General features: G+C 39.2%; 1 protein-coding gene across 22 annotated transcripts in view; it reads left to right on the forward strand.

Moving 5' to 3' along the window:
• The window catches only part of NFYA (nuclear transcription factor Y subunit alpha), a 27,033-nt gene extending 9,708 nt beyond the window's left edge, over positions 1-17,325 (forward strand). For 14 of the 22 annotated variants that reach the window (XM_008958840.6, XM_003833324.6, XM_034962048.3 and 11 more), the window contains 7 exons: positions 1,403-1,549; positions 6,934-7,065; positions 7,556-7,661; positions 8,887-9,053; positions 10,277-10,450; positions 11,758-11,859; positions 14,706-17,325. In XM_008958840.6, the coding sequence (XP_008957088.1) occupies positions 1,421-1,549; positions 6,934-7,065; positions 7,556-7,661; positions 8,887-9,053; positions 10,277-10,450; positions 11,758-11,859; positions 14,706-14,759 (864 nt within the window). In that variant the 5' untranslated portion in view covers positions 1,403-1,420 and the 3' untranslated portion in view covers positions 14,760-17,325. The remainder of the gene's footprint in view (positions 1-1,402; positions 1,550-6,933; positions 7,066-7,555; positions 7,662-8,886; positions 9,054-10,276; positions 10,451-11,757; positions 11,860-14,705) is intronic. The other 8 variants (XM_008958837.4, XM_055113576.2, XM_063605282.1 and 5 more) reach the window with 1 other exon arrangement.
• The last annotated feature ends 562 nt before the right edge of the window (positions 17,326-17,887 follow it).

Consider the following 17,887-nt stretch of genomic DNA (forward strand, 5'->3'; position numbering starts at 1 on the left):
ACCTTTCCTCTAGGGATCTGATTATTTTGGGAGAATTTTAAATAGTTATTTTGGTTATTCTTGCTATATGTATTCTGAGAAATCTTTCTTGATACAGAATATGCAAGCATTTGGTGTAGCAAAGGGGATTTGATTTGGAATGGGGAAATAAGGGAAAGAGATAGCATGAGAGAGTCAGGCTGTAAAGTCCTTAAAAAAGTAAAGTAAAGGTTCTCAATGGACAGTTTAACAAAACTTAGGATTTCAATGTTCCTGGTGATTCTAATACATTAGTGGTGGTGGCAGTGGCGGCGGTGGTGGTGGTGATTGTAGGAGGACCTTACTATCTAACCTACTCATCTAGGACAGAATGATCTGTTAACTAATTGCTGTTACTTGCACATACTTTCATTAAGTGTGAATATTTCAGTCATGAATATTCTGTTCTAAGCAATTTCTGTCAAAGATAGAGTCTGAAAATGAGAATTTTGGACTATTCCATGGATCATTCCACTTTACTTCTAAAGCACTTTTAAAGTGCTTCCAGAAAGCATTCTATTAGGTATTTTTGTATTGGGACTTAAGATGTGACAGAGCACTTGTAGTGACCTGGCTCCTACAGTAGTCTGTTTACTCATAGGAGTTTGAAATTTGTACACTTGACTGCTCTGTGTAATTTCAATATTTGTTGTTGCTTCTGATAAAGCTAAAATAACCATGTGGATATTATAGAGGCCAGTGTGAGGAATTCCACCATGGAGACTGCAAACTGACCAGAAAGTGCTTTTAAGAAATCTTTAGTAGTGAGTTTAAACAACAAACATATCTAGAATTCAGAGAGTAAAATAAGCAGGGTAAAGGTATACATTTGACATTTCATTTTAGCTTGAGAGACTGTAGGGAGAAAAGGGTCATCCTCTACATAAGCTTCCAGAGCTGCTTGCTACCCAGCCTCCTAGAGTCATTGCTGTGTACAGTTCGATTTACCTTCTTCACTTTATTTAGAATTTGTACTCAACCACCATCACCACCATCACCTTTCCCTCTCATTGCCTTCTCTCCAGCCTTCACTACAGACCATTCCTGGATTGGTTTAAACAGGCAACTAACCTTGCCATTATGATTAAATGTTTGTCATGGATTTAGCACGTGTTTGGTGACAAATGCCTTATATCTATTGAGACTTCTCAAAGACTCTGGATATTCTCCATTATGTCTGACCTTAAAGTATTGAGCTTGGCATTTAGTAACAGGATTCATAGATCTTTAAAGATAACTTGAGGACTTGAGACATATATTTTCTTAGTCTTTTCTACCTTTTCCTTTTCTAGCAAGGCAGCAGAATAGTTCCAGTGATTGTCTTTTCGTAAAAACCATTTTGTGTCTTATGTTATTTCATTGTTCTTATTTTATTTCATTCTAGGTCCAAGGGCAGCCATTAATGGTGCAGGTCAGTGGAGGCCAGCTAATCACATCAACTGGCCAACCCATCATGGTCCAGGCTGTCCCTGGTGGACAAGGTCAAACCATCATGCAAGTACCTGTTTCTGGAACACAGGGTTTGCAGCAGGTGAGTAATATTTTAAAATGTTGAGCAGTATGTCAGAGGAGAGGTTTCAAAAAATAGATTATTACAACCTGTTTGATAATTGATATTGCATTTAACTGCTTCCTAACCCACATTTTGCATTCAGTTGATTTTCTGCCTTTATAGTACCAGTGATATAAACTAGAACTATGCAGAAATTGGACAGCTCCAGTAATGACTAAGATATTAGGCATGATCTTGAATTGCTGTAAAGTATATGAAGAGGTTAGAATCTAGTTTACAGTATATTTTATTTTAAAAGAAACAAAAATGAATATTTAGAAAGTTAGAAAAATAACAAAACGAGCAAAAAGTGGGTCCAAATTAAGTAGAAAACTGACGTATAGAAAGGATAAATAAAATCTAGATTGTTTAAGCCGACCAATAAAACAGGTAAATCCAGTTGAAAGACTGATTGAGAAACAGAAAACAAAAGTAAGCAAAGATGTAGAAGAGATTAAAGGAAGGCCAGGCGCAGTGGCTCATGCCTGTAATCCCAGCACTTGGGGAGGCCAAGGCAGGTGGATCACTTGAGGCCAGGAGTTCAAGACCAGCCTGGCCAACATGACAAAACCGCATCTCTACTAAAAATAAAAAATTAGCCGGGCGTGGTGGCACGCACCTGTAATCCCAGCTACTTGGGGGGTTGAGGAATGAGATATCTTGAACCCAGGAGGTGGAGGTTGCAGTAAGCCAAGATTGTGCCACTGCACTCCAGGCTGGGCACCAGAGCAAGATTCTGTCTCAAAAAAAAAGAAGAGATTAACAGAAATATGTAGAAATGTTACATACAACTCTGTGGTATCATATTTTAAAATTAGATATTTCTCATCGAGATGGCAAAAAAAAAAAAAACAAAAAGTCATTATATCCACTGTTAGGATGGATGTGGAGAAAAAGAATTAATCACTATTTTTGGTAATTTCAAACTGTAGAGTTATTTTGGAAAGGCACCTCACTATCTGTTAAATACAACGAATATTTGAGCTAGCAGTCCCACTTCTGAGAATCTGTCCTATAGGAAGAAAAGCATCAATAGTAGGGAGAAATTACAAAGACACTTTTCATAGCATTGTACTAGCAAAAAATAAAATTGCAATCTGAGTGTCCATTAATAAGAATAAGGAAATGGTTGGAATAAATCATAATATATTCATAGGGAATATTGCATCATCATTAAAAGAAATGAACTGTTGACTTGGGGTGGGTTAATATTGAAATGTTTTTAGTGGAAATAATTTGCAGAGAAATAGTGTGTGATCTCATCTTTGTAATTCATAACCAACCCCCCATGAGTTTATGTTTATAGTCATGGAAAAGGGAGTATGAGATAACTATTAGTTACTCTATCTAAATGTTTATATTGTTTCAACAGTTACAGCAGTCACATTAATGTTTTAGTTTTCTGGAGGAATTTAAGTTGAAAAAAGCAGCCATGATCCCACTGCTCATAAATCAAACTTATACTTTTTGTGTATTCTTTTGTGTTTTATGCATAATTTTTGGGCATAATTGTACCATGCATGTGGGGTTGTGTTTTCGTTTTTTTTTTTTTTTAATTCTTTCATAATGTTCAGTCAACTTGATGAATCAGAATTTCTAATTTATAAAATATAGTTAAGGATTTTGGTTTTCATTTGCCTTTGTAGGTAAACATTTGGGCACGATAGTTTTATTTTTCAACTGAATTCTCAGGATAATTTCTTTGGATTGGGGATTGCTTGGGTAAAGGGTAAGAGTATATTTGAGCCCACTGGCATATTTTTGCCAAGATAGAATTGTACTTGGGATTAAAAATAGTTTTCACATTTCTCTTTGCATAAATATATGAGGCTTTAAATATCTTTTCAGCATGTGCTTTCCTTGATTCCCTATTGCTATATCCTTTCTGTTCTTCTCTCTTTGCTTCCTCTCCAGTCCCCCTTGCTGTGCCTTCTCCACTGTTGAGTAGAGACAATGTGGTATAGTTAGGAACAGTATACTGTGAGTGTAGTGGTCCAGCTTTCATTACCAGGTCTGCCATTAAATAAGCATTCTGATCTTGGCCAAGTTATTTAATTGTCGGTTTGCTCATCCAAAAATAAAATTTATATGAGATGATATCTAGGGTTCATTCTAGCTCTAAATTCTGTGATTTTTATGGGGTTTTATTTTGCTATAAGGAACCTTCAAAGAGTTATTTCCCTGCTTCCAAGTAGGGCTATAACTAACCAAGCTGAAAAAAATATATCCTGTTACGTAAATAAAGCTCTCTAGGTGAGATTCCATAGCCTCCCTTACAGTACTTAAGGCTTTAATCCCCTTTGTATAGGAGTTTTTTTTCTCATTAGTATTCTTTGAATAGCCATTTTTTAAAGAAGACTACTTCTTAACCTTTTTTGAATTGTATTCTCTATTTTAGAATCCTAGTAAAGCTTGCACCCTCTAAGAAAAAGTAGAGATGTCCAGTCTCATGAAAAATTCTGCATATAATTTTAGATTAAAATCCTTGGCCTGAGAAAGACACTGGAACCAGAGAGACAGCCAAGAAATAGAAGAATATTGGAAGTTGGCATATAATAAAAGTGGTATAAACATATCAATGAAGAAATGGCTGAAGAATGATACAGAAAAGAAACTGATTTCTAATTCATACTGTATTTTAAAAAATATTTGCTAGGTGGATTAAAGATCTAAATGTAGAAAAGTAAACTTGGAAAATTCAAAAGAAAATATAAGAGAATTTTTATGCTATAGAGAAGGATATTTTTAAAAACAAATTGACTAAAACATAATATGCATTGAAATACATCAAATAAAAGTAAACAAGGTGAAAACTTGGAAAAGATATTTTTAATACATACAACTGAGTTTGTATTCAGAATATGTATAAATAACTTTTATGTGTTTATACAAAAATAGGAAAATGGGCAAAGAATATGAATAGATAGAAGAGGAACTCCTAACAGCCAATATAAACTTAGAAATGAAGTTGGTTCAGATAACCAGATAAATTTGTTTACTTATTTATTTGCCAATGCTTTCTGAATGCCAATTATGAGCTGAGTATTTGGAAAAAATAATTCAGAAGACCTAGGCAATCTATCCCCTAACAAAGTAGGATCCATGAATGTCTCTAAGACATGGAACCCATTAACCTGTTTTTTTCACCTTCCTTCCATCAGTAGTCCTTTTTCCTATCAGCTGGTAGACTTTGTGATAACTTAAGTTTCTAGGCATGTTCTTCTTTCCAGACCAAGGTGGTCCCAAGTTGAAATTATGGATGGAAAGTGACCTGGCTATAAAAATCTTATCTTTCTGAAAGTATCCTCCTTCCAGACTGCCATCTCTGTTGAAGCAATGCTCAAATAAAAAAAGTTTGTTGATGGAATTAATGGCCAAAGAAGTAAAGAGAAGGTTACTTAGTACTAGCCATGTATTCTGGCTTTTAAGTTTGGGAGGTATTGAATATAAAATACTAGACATTTTGAGCTATGGGGCTCTCCTCACTGCTTTCTCTTTTGCACTTAAAAAAAAAAAGTGTCCACTAGTTATATGAAAATAGGATTTTGTACACCGAACATTTAAAGGGTTGTATTGCAGTTTTTTAGTTCCAAAATTTAGAGAAATATTTTTCAAGCTTCTTGTCAGGTTTCTGATAACACTCCTAATAAAGTGGCTATAGCCATTAAAAAAAGAAAGAAGATAGATTTGGATAGCACACTATCCCTTGCTTTCCATAATTGCTTTATAAGGTTTAGCTATCCAATCCTAGGACCAAATAGGTGATACAAATTAAATCAACAAAAATTTGACAAACATTAATGACAGTAGTGAGTATTGGTGAGGTAATTGGAAACTAATAGGAGGAATATAATCTGTCACATTGCCTTAATTATCTATTACCATATAACAAATTATCCTAGAAGTTAGCAGCTTAAAACAAACATTTGGCCGGTGCGGTGGCCCACGCCTGTAATCCCAGCACTTTGGGAGGCCGAGGCGGGTGGATCACAAGGTCAGGAGATTGAGACCATCCTGGTTAACACAGTGAAACCCCGTCTCTACTAAAAAGACAAAAAAAAATTAAGCCAGGCGTGATGGCGGACGCCTATAGTCCCAGCTAGTCGGGAGGCTGAGGCAGGAGAATGGCATGAACCTGGGAGGCGGAGCTTGCAGTGAGCCAAGATCACACCACTGCACTCCAGCCTGAGCCACAGAGCGACACTCCGTCTCCAAAAAAAAAAAAAAAATTTATTTTATAGTTTCTGTGAGTTAGGAATCCTGACACAGCTGTGTTGGATTCTTTCAAGGTCCTCTCAAGGCCCTTATCAAGGTGTTGTCCTGGGCTGCAGTCACATTTGACTAGAGTAGAATACATTTTGGGTTTTTTCTTTGTTTGTTTTTTTGAGACAGTTACTCGCTCTGTTGCCCAGGCTGGAGTGCAGTGGTGCGGATCTTGGCTCACTGCAACCTCTGCCTCCCAGGCTCAAATGATCCTCCCACCTCAGTTCCCCAAGTAGCTGGGACCACAGGCATGTCCTACCATGCCTGGATAATTTTTGTATTTTTCAGTAGATACAGGGTTTTGCCATGTTGCCCAGGCTGGTCTCGAACTCCTGACCTAATCTGCTCGCCTCAGCCTCCTAAAGTGCTGGGATTACGGGCATTAAGCCATTGTACCCGGCTTTCAGCATTTTTAATATATATAGTATTTCCTCTGTAAAAAAGTACTTTATCATTCACCAAAATGGCAAGGTTAAAAAATAATAATAAAGCACTTTAGAGTGTATTTTATTTTTTTATTTTTTTGAGACGGAATCTCGCTCTGTCGCCCAGGCTGGAGTGCAGTGGCGTGATCTCGGCTCACTGCAACCTCCACCTCCGGTTCAAGTGATTTTCCGGCCTCAGTCTCCCAAGTAGCTGTGATTACAGGCGTGCACCACCATGCCCGGCTAATCTTTGTATTTTTAGTAGAGACAGGGTTTCATCATGTTGGCCAGGCTGGTCTCGAACTCCTGACCTCAAGTGATCCACCCACCTCGGCCTCCCAAAGTGCAAGGATTACAGGCGTGAGCCACCACACCCGGCCCAGAGTGTATTTTAAATATGCATGCTTTTCAATATATATAATCATACCACTGCTATCTTTCATAAAAACTGACATTGATTTATTAATATCAGGTATCCAGACAGTGTCAAAATTCCCTATTTGTTTCATAAATGGAAAATAAGTTGTGTCTACTTCATAATGGAGGGCAGAGCAGGACTTCTTTTTTCCTCTTCAGAACATTTTCTGCTTTCTAGAGAAATGTGGATAACTCTCGGGGACCAAAGGAGACCAGTGTCAGTAGAGTACAATCCTTTTTTTATGTTCTTTTCTGCAGATACAGTTGGTCCCACCTGGACAGATCCAGATCCAGGGTGGACAGGCTGTGCAGGTGCAGGGCCAGCAGGGCCAGACCCAGCAGATCATCATCCAGCAGCCCCAGACGGCCGTCACTGCTGGCCAGACTCAGGTAATTCCACTAGCTCTGTCACACAGGAGCAAAACTGATTTGGAAGAGTCAGATAACTGAGTCAGATATTTCATGTATAGCATGTATAGTAGAAAAGGGGATGAAAACCATAAAAAAATATATTTTTGGCCGGGCGCGGTGGCTCATGCCTGTAATCCCAGCACTTTGAGAGGCCGAGGCAAGCTGATCACAAGGTCAAGAGATCAAGAACATCCTGGCCAACATGGTGAAACTCTGTCAAAATACAAAAATTAGCTGGGCATGGTGGCGCATGCCTGTAATCCCAGCTACTCGGGAGACTGAGGCAGAAGAATCGCTTGAACCCAGGAGGCGGAGGTTGCAGTGATCCGAGATTGCGCCACTGCACTCCAGCCTGGCGACAGAGTGAGACTCTGTCTCAAAAAAATAATTTTTTTTTTTTAAGGACTCCATTGTTCTTTGTTAGTATCTTTGGGATCTATTGAATTGTGTCATTACTTATTTCCTCCAGACACAGCAGCAGATTGCTGTCCAGGGACAGCAAGTGGCACAGACTGCTGAAGGGCAGACCATCGTCTATCAGCCAGTTAATGCAGATGGCACCATTCTCCAGCAAGGTAAGTGTACCCATAAGCTTCCCTAGGACTTTTGGGGGCAACTTTTTTGTCCCTTAGACAACTGACATCTTTAGAATTTGAGTGGTGAACTTGACACTACATATTTTTGGACAAAAAAAAAAAAAAAAGATTTCCTCTAGCTCTCCATTGATTGTTGGTTTCTTGTCACCATCCGTGACCAACAGTGATTCCATGTGTAGCAGTTTCTACAGTGGTTGCTAATCTAGGGATTGTGTAAGCTTTTAGGGAAGAAGTGTTTCTAAACAGAAGATTAGAAATAGGGAGTTCATTGGTAAAGAGAGAAATAGATCAAAAATCAAGTTGGCTTTAGAGTGCTATTGCTGCTTATGTTTTTTTCTGGGTCATTCCATTACTTTAAATGACTATTATGTATACAGCACTTTTACTAAGAAGGGTCCTCAAAGAGCCTCTAGTCTAGTAAGAGAGACATGTGAACAAATAAATACAATGCAGGGCCCTCATGGAAGTATGTTCTAGGAATAGATAACATAAATAATAGAGAGATCTGTTTGGTCTGGGAGGAGGAGTGCAGAAACTGAACTTGAAGGCTTTTGGAAGCACCTGTTAGTCAAATAGTTAAATCAAAAAAGGACATCTTTGTTAGATTCCATGACTTTGTGATTGCAAATTTGCAATATACAGGATCCAGAGAGTGCACTGTGTGCTCTTGTATTACTCCGGGGAGGCCCGGAACTGGATTGAGCCCAGGCAAGAGCTCAAACAGAATGGTGAACAAATCCTCAAGTGCTGCTATTGATAGTCTGGGGACTTGGAATGCTTGGTTTAATTTTAAGTTTTAATACTACAACTGACTCATTGTCAGTTTGAGATAAACAAAGTATAAGTTTTAAAATCTCTGTCCTGAAGCAGATTGCTCATTATGTACAAGAGCAGTAGGTATAGCTATAGTCAGACTGACCTATAGAAGAGGAGGCCTCCAAACCTTTTCACCTTTTGAAAACTGCTAAGGATAGAGTTACTCAAAACTGGGACCTAGAAAGTTAATAGAGTTTCAAAGATTGTGATTACTTAGATTATATATAGCACACCACAGTGGGAGAGTACTTTTTCTCCCCTTGTGTTTTTCAGTGTGTTTTGCCAGGATCAGTGAGTGTGTACCAGATAGAAGAGGGACTAACTATGTTCCCTTCTTTCTGTTCTGTGTGCCTGTTTTTTGTTTGTTTTATGTTTTGTTTTCTTAAAGTTACAGTCCCTGTTTCAGGCATGATCACTATCCCAGCAGCCAGTTTGGCAGGAGCACAGATTGTTCAAACAGGAGCCAATACCAACACAACCAGCAGTGGGCAAGGGACTGTCACTGTGACACTACCAGTGGCAGGCAATGTGGTCAATTCAGGAGGGATGGTCATGGTAAGAAAATGTATTTTTCAGCTTTGTCTTTGAAATTTTCTTGAACATGCAACTTGATGCCTCCTAAAATTTATTATGTTGACCTCTTGGGATTGAGATCGATCCTTAAGGCACTGTCGGTAATCTACTTTGACAATAACATTATGACAAACCGTAATTCATTCTGAGCACCTACTATGTGCCAGGGACTATTCACCAGGGACTATTCTAGATGCTGGAGATAAAGCAATGGATAAATAGTGATTTTATGCAATTCTTTTCAGAATTCAAATAACGAAGGGAATTATATACTAATCTTTGAGAAGTGGAAAGTAGTATTGCCCATGATGGACAAAATAAGAAATAAGCTAAAAATTAGAAAGATTGTAATTGATAGAGAAACCAAAAAAAAAGTGTGATGTAAATGTATTGGGAAGATAGGAAGATTTGGGTGGTGTAATTGAAAGCTAAATCCTCATATGTCAAAATAGGATGTTAAAATGCATAAATTAAGAATGAGTAACAGAAGTCTGCACAGAGGTGGAGGAAGCTATGAAAAGAAACAGAACCAACCCTGGCTCAGTGGCATGCACCTGTAGTCCTAGCTACTTGGGAGGCTAATCCAGGAGGATGGCTTAAGTCCAGGAGTTTGAGCTCAGCCTGGGCAACGTAGAGAGACCTCGTTTCTACGAATTGAATGAAAAATAAATAATTTTTATAAAAGATTCAATATAGTTATTCAAAGCGGTTGTATTTGGGAAAGAGCTGTGGGGTACAGGACTCTGTTACTTGTTTTCACGTACATTTAGTACAGTGTTTTGGTGTTTTTTAAGAAAAATTAGGATTGAATTATAAGTTAACTATTAAATTATTTTTATAAATATAGGCATTTAGTAGCACTTGGTCTATCTATTTTTGTGCTGTTTTTTTGTCTTATGACTACTGTTCCTGACCATTAGATGGCAACAGAAATATCTAGAGCCATGGGTGGACATGAATTTAGGGCATGGTTATATAGTTTCTCAGAGTGGCACCTGAACCTCCTATGACACAGTCATCTGGGGTGTTTGTTTAAAGTGCAGATCTTTAGTATAAATTTCTCCAGGGATCCGCATTTACCCAAGTACCCTATAAAAATTACTTTTTGTGGCATTTACAAAAAAAATGGATGAAGAGGAACCAAGAAACTGTTTCTATGTCCATACTTCATGCCACCAATAAGCTCTGGTTTCCTGTTCACACAGATGGTTCCTGGGGCTGGCTCTGTGCCTGCTATCCAAAGAATCCCTCTACCTGGAGCAGAGATGCTTGAAGAAGAGCCTCTCTACGTGAATGCCAAACAATACCACCGTATTCTTAAGAGGAGGCAAGCCCGAGCTAAACTAGAGGCAGAAGGGAAAATTCCAAAGGAGAGAAGGGTATGTATAACATTGGGAAGGATATAGGAAAGGAGAATAGCAGGGTTCTACTTTTGAAATTATCTTTTATATGGCTTGTTTTCTCACGTACCTTCCAAACAATTGACGTTAGATACTTGTTGTCTCTTTTGTAAGAGTTAGCATTTGTTATTACTAATATGCAGCTGCAGTTATAACAACGAAAACAAACAGTGGCTTAAATAAGATGTTATTCCTTTTCATACATAAAAGTAGTCCAGAGATAAATTATCCTGGACTGGTAGCATATTTTCACAGTTCTCAAGACCTGTTTCACTGCTTTAATATTGCTAGTGTGCTGTTCATGGTCCAAGATTCCTGCTTAGGCTCCAGCCTAGGAAGAAAGGGAACAAGAAAGGTACCCTTTCTTTTTTTTTTTTTTTTTCTGAGACTCAGTCTTGCTCTGTCATCCAGGCCGGAGTGCAGTGGCACAATCTCAGCTCACTGCAACCTCCACCTTCCATGTTCAAGTGATTCTCCTGCCTCAGCCTCCTGAGTAGCTGGGATTACAGGTGTGCGCCACCACGCCTAGCTTATTTTTGTATTTTTAGTAGAGACGGGGTTTCACCATGTTGGCCAGGCTGGTCTCGAACTCCTGACCTCAGGTGATCCACCTGCCTGGGCCTCCCAAAGTGCCGGGATTATAGGCGTGAGCCACCATACCCGGCCAGGTACCCTTTCTTTCAAGGAAACTTTGAAGAAGTTGTACCTTTCACTAGCCGGAATTTAGTTACCTGATCACACCTAACATGCAGATAAGGCTAGGAAAGTCCAGCCTGGTGTGGTGGCAAATGCCTGTAGTCCTACTTGGAAGGCTGAGGCAGGAGGATCACATGAGCCCAGGAATTCAAGGCTGCAGTGATTCATGATCATGCCACTGCAGTCCAACAGCAAGGGTGTCAGAGTGAAACCCCGTTTCTAGAAAATAATAATAATAAACTTTAATGCTAGGAAAGTCTTTTTACTGAACACTCATTTGCTCAAACGAAATTTGGCCTGTTATTAAAGCAGAGGAAAGTGTATATATTGTGAAGTGTAGGTGGTAGTCTGTTTTTTTAAAAAAAAATTCATACTGTAAGCATTCACAGTCTTACAGTAGTTATATATGGTTAGCTATATTACTTACTAGGTGTTTTCTCCAAAGCTTTCATCGTCATTCTAAGTCATAATTGTCCCTTGTGACTTTGATCCCAGCTGTCTTAAACTTTGGAGAATGGAATTTGTGCACTAGATAACTGTGCTAGTTCTGGATAGTATTAATAGTTAAATGGTTATATTTCTCGTTTTAGAAATACCTGCATGAGTCTCGGCACCGTCATGCCATGGCACGGAAGCGTGGTGAAGGTGGACGATTTTTCTCTCCAAAGGAAAAGGATAGTCCCCATATGCAGGTAGGAAGACATATACATTTTATTCTTCTCTTTATTACCTTGTATTGACTTGAGTTGAAGCCTTCAGCAGTGTCCTCTTGCTATTTTCCTACTCTGGGACTACTCACATTCTCTAAACTGGATGCAATCTTATGTCTCTTTAGATTATCTTTTATCTTAAAACCACTAGGCCAGACTTGGTGGCTCATGCCTGTAATCACAACACTTTGGGAGGCTGAGGTGGGAAGCCCAGGATTTCAAGACCAGCCTGGGCAACATGGCAAAACTCTACAAAAAAATACAAAAACTAGCCAGGCCTGGTGATGCATGCCTGCAGTCCCAGCTACTTGCAGGGTTGAGATAGATGCTCTTCGTCTATGTCACTTATTACTATTCATTCTTTCTTGAAAATCACACTTTTCTTAATTTTCAAGGAACAAGTTTTATTTTTATTGAACAAGTTTTATTACCCCATCACAAATATAATTTGAATGTTTACTTTTTTCCCTTCTAACTGATGTGAGCCTGGTCTAATCCTCTCTTCTTTGGCTTAGATTTATAAAATAGCTGCTTAATTTGGTTTCCCTTCTTCCACTTTTGTCCCCCTCTAGCCTACTCTCCACATCCTAGTGTGATCTTTTTAAAATGTTTATCCTATCAAGTCCCTGTTCTGCTCAAGCTCCTTCAACCCCTACCCTTTCCCATTTGCGCTTGGACTGACATCCAAAGTGCTTACTACTATGCCCAGCAAAGCCTTACATGCTCTAGCTTCTGTCTACCTCTAACTGCATTTCTACTTCTTGGTCTCTACGCTGCTGTTTACTGTTCATTGGTCTATTTCCTGCCATGGGTCTTTGTCCTTAGAATTTTCAGTCTGTATGCCCTTTATCTTTTTCATGGCTATCTCCCTATCTGTTAGGTCTGGGTTTAATTAAATACCCTATCTAGAATAGATCTCTTCTCTCTCAGTATGTTCTTACAACATCTTTTCTTTTTTTGGAGGCAGTGGTGTGATTATGGCTCACTTTAGTCTTGACCTCCCAGCTCAAGTGATCCTCCCACTTTAGGCTCCCGAGTAGCTGGGACTATAGCCACGCACCACCATGCCCAGCTAATTTTTAAATTTTTTGTAGAAATGGAGTCTCACTTTGTTGCCCAGGCTGGTCTCAAACTCCCAGGCTCAAGCGATCCTCTCGCCTTGGCCTCCAAAGTGCTAGGATTACAGGCGCACACCATTGCGCTTGGCCCTTTTCTTTACAGTGTAATAATATTTAAGTTGTTGAATTTTTCAAGATTGTTTCCTTCACTAGACTATAAGTTGTATAGAGGGTAGAGGATTGTTTTGTTCTCTGTTATATTTATTGGACTTAATTCTATTTAAGTAAGTTGTATTTAAGTACTGACTTAGATGTATTTGTTGGGTTTAGTATCCAGTTCTGAACCAAGCAATCAGTGTTTCTTGAATTAATAGATTCCTCCCATTTGCTGATACTCCATTCTATATTAACATCACATTCCACTTGCACTATTGCAATATCCATCAAATTAATCTCCAGTCTCCTCTAATTGGCCTTATATAGTACTGCCAGATGGTTAAAGTGTTTTTTTTAACCTGCCAGTCCCCAGGTCAAGGATGCATGCTATTAATAGTTCTCATTTCTTAACTGCATCAAATCTCTAACTATTTCTGTATAACATCTAAGCAACTTTGCCTTATCACCCCTCTCAACAATCAAACTAGGTTTCCTCGGTGTCCCCACACATGAACACTAACAACTCTTTCAGTGCTATTAGTCCTCACCTGTAGTGTGAGAGCCCCTCCTTTCTCATTGCTATTCATTCATACAGTGTATGAATGTGGGCCTGACAGCTATTGTGCCGGGAGGGCATTGTGCCAGGAACTCTCCTCATTCTGTGTGCTAACAATATGATCTTGGTCAATTCAGCCTCTTTTATTTTTATCTGTAAAGTGGAATACTGTTGATACTTCACAGCAATGTTGTAGGGATTTCATTCATTAATCCACATTAGGCATCTGTGTAGCACCATACCTAGTGCATGGTGAGTTCAGTAAATGCTAGTTATTTTTGCTCATTGTTCAAGACCCAGTTCCAGTCTTCCATCTCCAGAAGGCTTTCAGCTTTTTCTCAGATCCTGCCTACCAAGGCTTCAGAGCCTTGGTATGGGGGAACTAAAGGTGGTTCTTGCAGAGTGTTGCAAAAAGCTTCCAAGGATTTATCCTTGTGTTAACACTGTAGGTCTTAAGTGAGAAACAGCATATAGAGTTTAGTGGAAAGAAGATTAAATGGGAGTCAGGAGATTTGGGAGTTAGCCCTTGCTGGACTCCTAACTTTCTGACCCTGACCCTAGTCCACGCAAATCACTTACCCATCTGGCCTTCAGATTTATCTGTAAAACGAGTACATTAAAGTGTATAGATTCTAATGATTCTTTCCAGCCCTGCTAAGTACTCAGTATTTAAATGATGATCAAAAAACAGTGACAAAAATACAGCATGACATGGTTCCTCTGGGTCTTTTCCTTAGACACCTGAATCTGAATACTCTTAACCCTTAAGTATAGAGAACAACACAAGGTTCTTAGGAAAGAGATACACTAACAGCCCTGCAGTGTTTCACCATGGAGTGCAGGCCAGACTTTAAATTCTTTTAAGAATAAGGTTTATTGTCTCTTCTTTCCTAATGGGGCTACACTTTAAGCCATGTATGCAGACTTAAGATGTATTACAAGCCTTTGATTTACTTGGTAAAGTTATGTGTATTCTCTTGGGGGGATAAGTAGTGAGAGCCATGAGTTCCTGTTGCTTTTGCAAAGGACTTTAATCATCGTGTCATCTTTGTCTCTAGGATCCAAACCAAGCCGATGAAGAAGCAATGACCCAGATCATCCGAGTGTCCTAACCCCACGCCATGTGATGGAGCTGATCAAGGTCATGTTTCTCACTGTTCCAGGAAATTGATCAACTCTTCCAATGGGACATTGATGATCACATTCTGCCCTTTTCTACAGGACAGAAACCACTTAGTTTTTAATAAGTGGCTCAGTATTACAATTGCAGCGATGCCTGGCAAATTGAAGTTGCAAGCCATTGTCTTACTCTTTCAGTCAGGACCTATTTCAGACTGTTGATGACATTGACATTTCATGGATTCGGATGATGCAAGGAGACACATGCCACCCCAGCAGTACACAAAGCACTTACCTTGACTGGTGATGTCAGCCAGCCATCTCAGCAGGGAAGAACGACCTTCTCAACCAAAACTGCAATCAGGAAAGCAGCAGCCCACTCCTTCCCATGGAATCTAGACAGCATTTATCCCTCTGGTGGGGGAATCTCACACTGACTAACTGAGTGGACGCTTTGTATTCAGAGATGGCTTCCAGGCAAGGAAGTTCTATCTTGTGATATGGAAACAATAAATTCCTGAGATACATTTTTCCAATCTGTGGTAATAATAAGAATTCCTCTCTGCCCAGATGGTAGGTTGATATTTCTGGACTCTAGCCAAGAAAAAGCTAATTCTGGGGATAGAATGATAAAAGACTCAAGCACTAAAAATATACATTGCCGAATCTCTTTTTCTAGCTTTGAAAAGTTGTGGCCTGCTTGTCCCTCTGTTGACTGGTCAATCTGGACCATCGTACTTGCTGTGGCTACTTCTAAGACAATGTAGAGGGTTATTAAACCTTGAAACTGCCTTTCCTAAGTAGAGAACAAGACTATTCAACAACTTCTTTGCTGAAGCACTGAGGAGATTTGTAATACTCCTAAAGGAAGGGCCAAACTAGAGATTTTCAATCATAGACTTTGTGACAGCATTTGGGGAACTGAAAGATTCATGTGTTTCAGCCTAGGGGGAGAGAGTGGGGGAGAGGAAGAGAGAGAGAGAGCATGTACACCCGTATGTTATCATAGAGCACGATTCTCCAGTGGATGGATACCTGGAATGGATCATTAAGATGAAGAGAGTAATTCACATTTACTCTAGAACCTTTAACAAGCACTGAAAGGAAGAAGCCTGAGATTTGGTCCTTGACAATTTCTGGAAAGCACTGATCAGTCACACTGTCCTGGACAGAGTCCAAGTTACCCACTAAAGCTTGAGGTGGATGTTGGCTTCACTCCTGCAGCACAATGCTGGCCCTAGAAAGCGAGCATTTTTATTCTTCCCATGGCAGCTGATTCTTTGGTGCCAGTTTTCATGTTTTCTCCATAGGCCTTGTGCAGAAAGGTTTTCTCATTGCATCCATACTGTGAGAATAAACTGCAGACTGAAAGAAACATGCCTGGCAGGGTCAGGAACTGGGCCACTGTTCCCAGAATGGGTTGTGCCTCAGAAATCTATTTCTCTTTTAGATGTTGAACCCTGAGAGAACTAAGATGATATTTCAGAAGAGTTGGCTGCCTTCTCTGGAAACAAGGAAAACCCAATAATTCTGAGGAACATTGGGGGTTAAATACCAAGAATAAAAATTGGTTCTTCTTTGACTTCAGCTTAACTGTATTAAGACAGAAATTAAGCCCTCTAAAAACACCACAAACAGAGATGATTGTAATGATAGAAATAGAGGTACAGAGCTATGCAAAGGAAACAGGAAGTGAAATATTCCTAGTCCCAGGGATCTGGTAATTGCTCCTGGCTTCCAGATGTCAAAGGACTGATCCTTTGGTAAGCTCACTAGAAACTTCTAGCTCTACAAGAGTTTGGGATATTAATGTTATTCAGTAAGTCCCAAGTTTTTCAGAGAATAGATTACTAACAATGAGGAATTTATATTCCTTGGTTAATTTAGGAGTCTAAGATGCAGAGTTCAGAAAGAAATTACTCAGACCTAACTTTGAGTGCTTAAGCCGCCAACAGTTAGAAGATGCTATTTATTTGTGTCTGTAAGTTTGTACATAGTAATGCCAGCCTTGTTGCTGAATTTTTTATTTGGGGGGAGATGAGTTTGAATTTTGTTTGAAATGCTTCAGTTGTCATTTTGCCATTGCATTTCAAATAGCTCATGACCCTTTTCTTGTGGTCACTTTGGCACACCATAGTAGCCCACAAAGTGGGGGCAGGGTATTGACATTTGGGTTTTTTCTTTGATACTAGTTCTTTTATTCATTTTTATTTGTGACTGTAGTGATGACTTTACAGATGGAGAAAGAGTGAATGGATGAATGAATAATTGGTTTAATGCCTAGTTATGCAACTTGAGTGCTTTTTTTTTTTTGCAGGATAATTTTAAGTGTATATATTTTAACTGCACTGGTACATTGAACATGTCAGTGTCGATGCCACTGGACCAACAGAGCATTTTGTGGCTATAGGGTGCCTGATAATAATGTCTTGATTTTTCTTTGGGATTCAACTATATCGAAGGTTTTTCCCCCAGCAGTACGGGGGTGTACAGGTGATCGATCACTAATGTCATTGCAATTGTTATTTTTTAAAATAAATTTATAAAAACAACCGAAAAGTAATGTGACTTTTGAGGAATCTGCAACTCCTGGGTTCTAGTTTGTGTTTCCAGTGTTGAAATTTTGATCTCCCCCGACAAGACTTGTCTGCATGGACGGTGTCTCTGTAAACAGTATCAAATTTGTAATGTCTGAGCCTCTTAGCTTTATCTCCCCTTAATTTCTTCCCTTTTGGCCCTTCCACCCTGTTGGGGAGATATTTTCTGTCACCTGCAGGCTGATCATACATTTGATGCTACTACTGAAAGTGTTTATCAAAATGTGATGAAGTAATTCCATGAGGAAAATTAGCCGTTATCACAAAAACAGCCTTGATTAAGTATTGTAGAATTTCAGGTAGTGAAGATGTACTTTTTACGTTTTGTTAGATTTTGTTTTGGCAGAAGACCAAAACAAAAGTACTTTTCTGATTGTTAAAAATCCACAGCATGCTCACCTTGTTACTGCTTTACCTTACGGTCGCTGGGAATCTAAGCAACAAAGACTAGAAGCCTCCGATATGCCATTATCAACACACAAGAGACAAACAGCCCGAGGAAGCACTCATGAGGACAGCAGTAG

The sequence above is a fragment of the Pan paniscus genome, chromosome 5 (genome assembly GCF_029289425.2).
Source record: "Pan paniscus chromosome 5, NHGRI_mPanPan1-v2.0_pri, whole genome shotgun sequence".
NCBI lineage: Eukaryota > Metazoa > Chordata > Mammalia > Primates > Hominidae > Pan > Pan paniscus.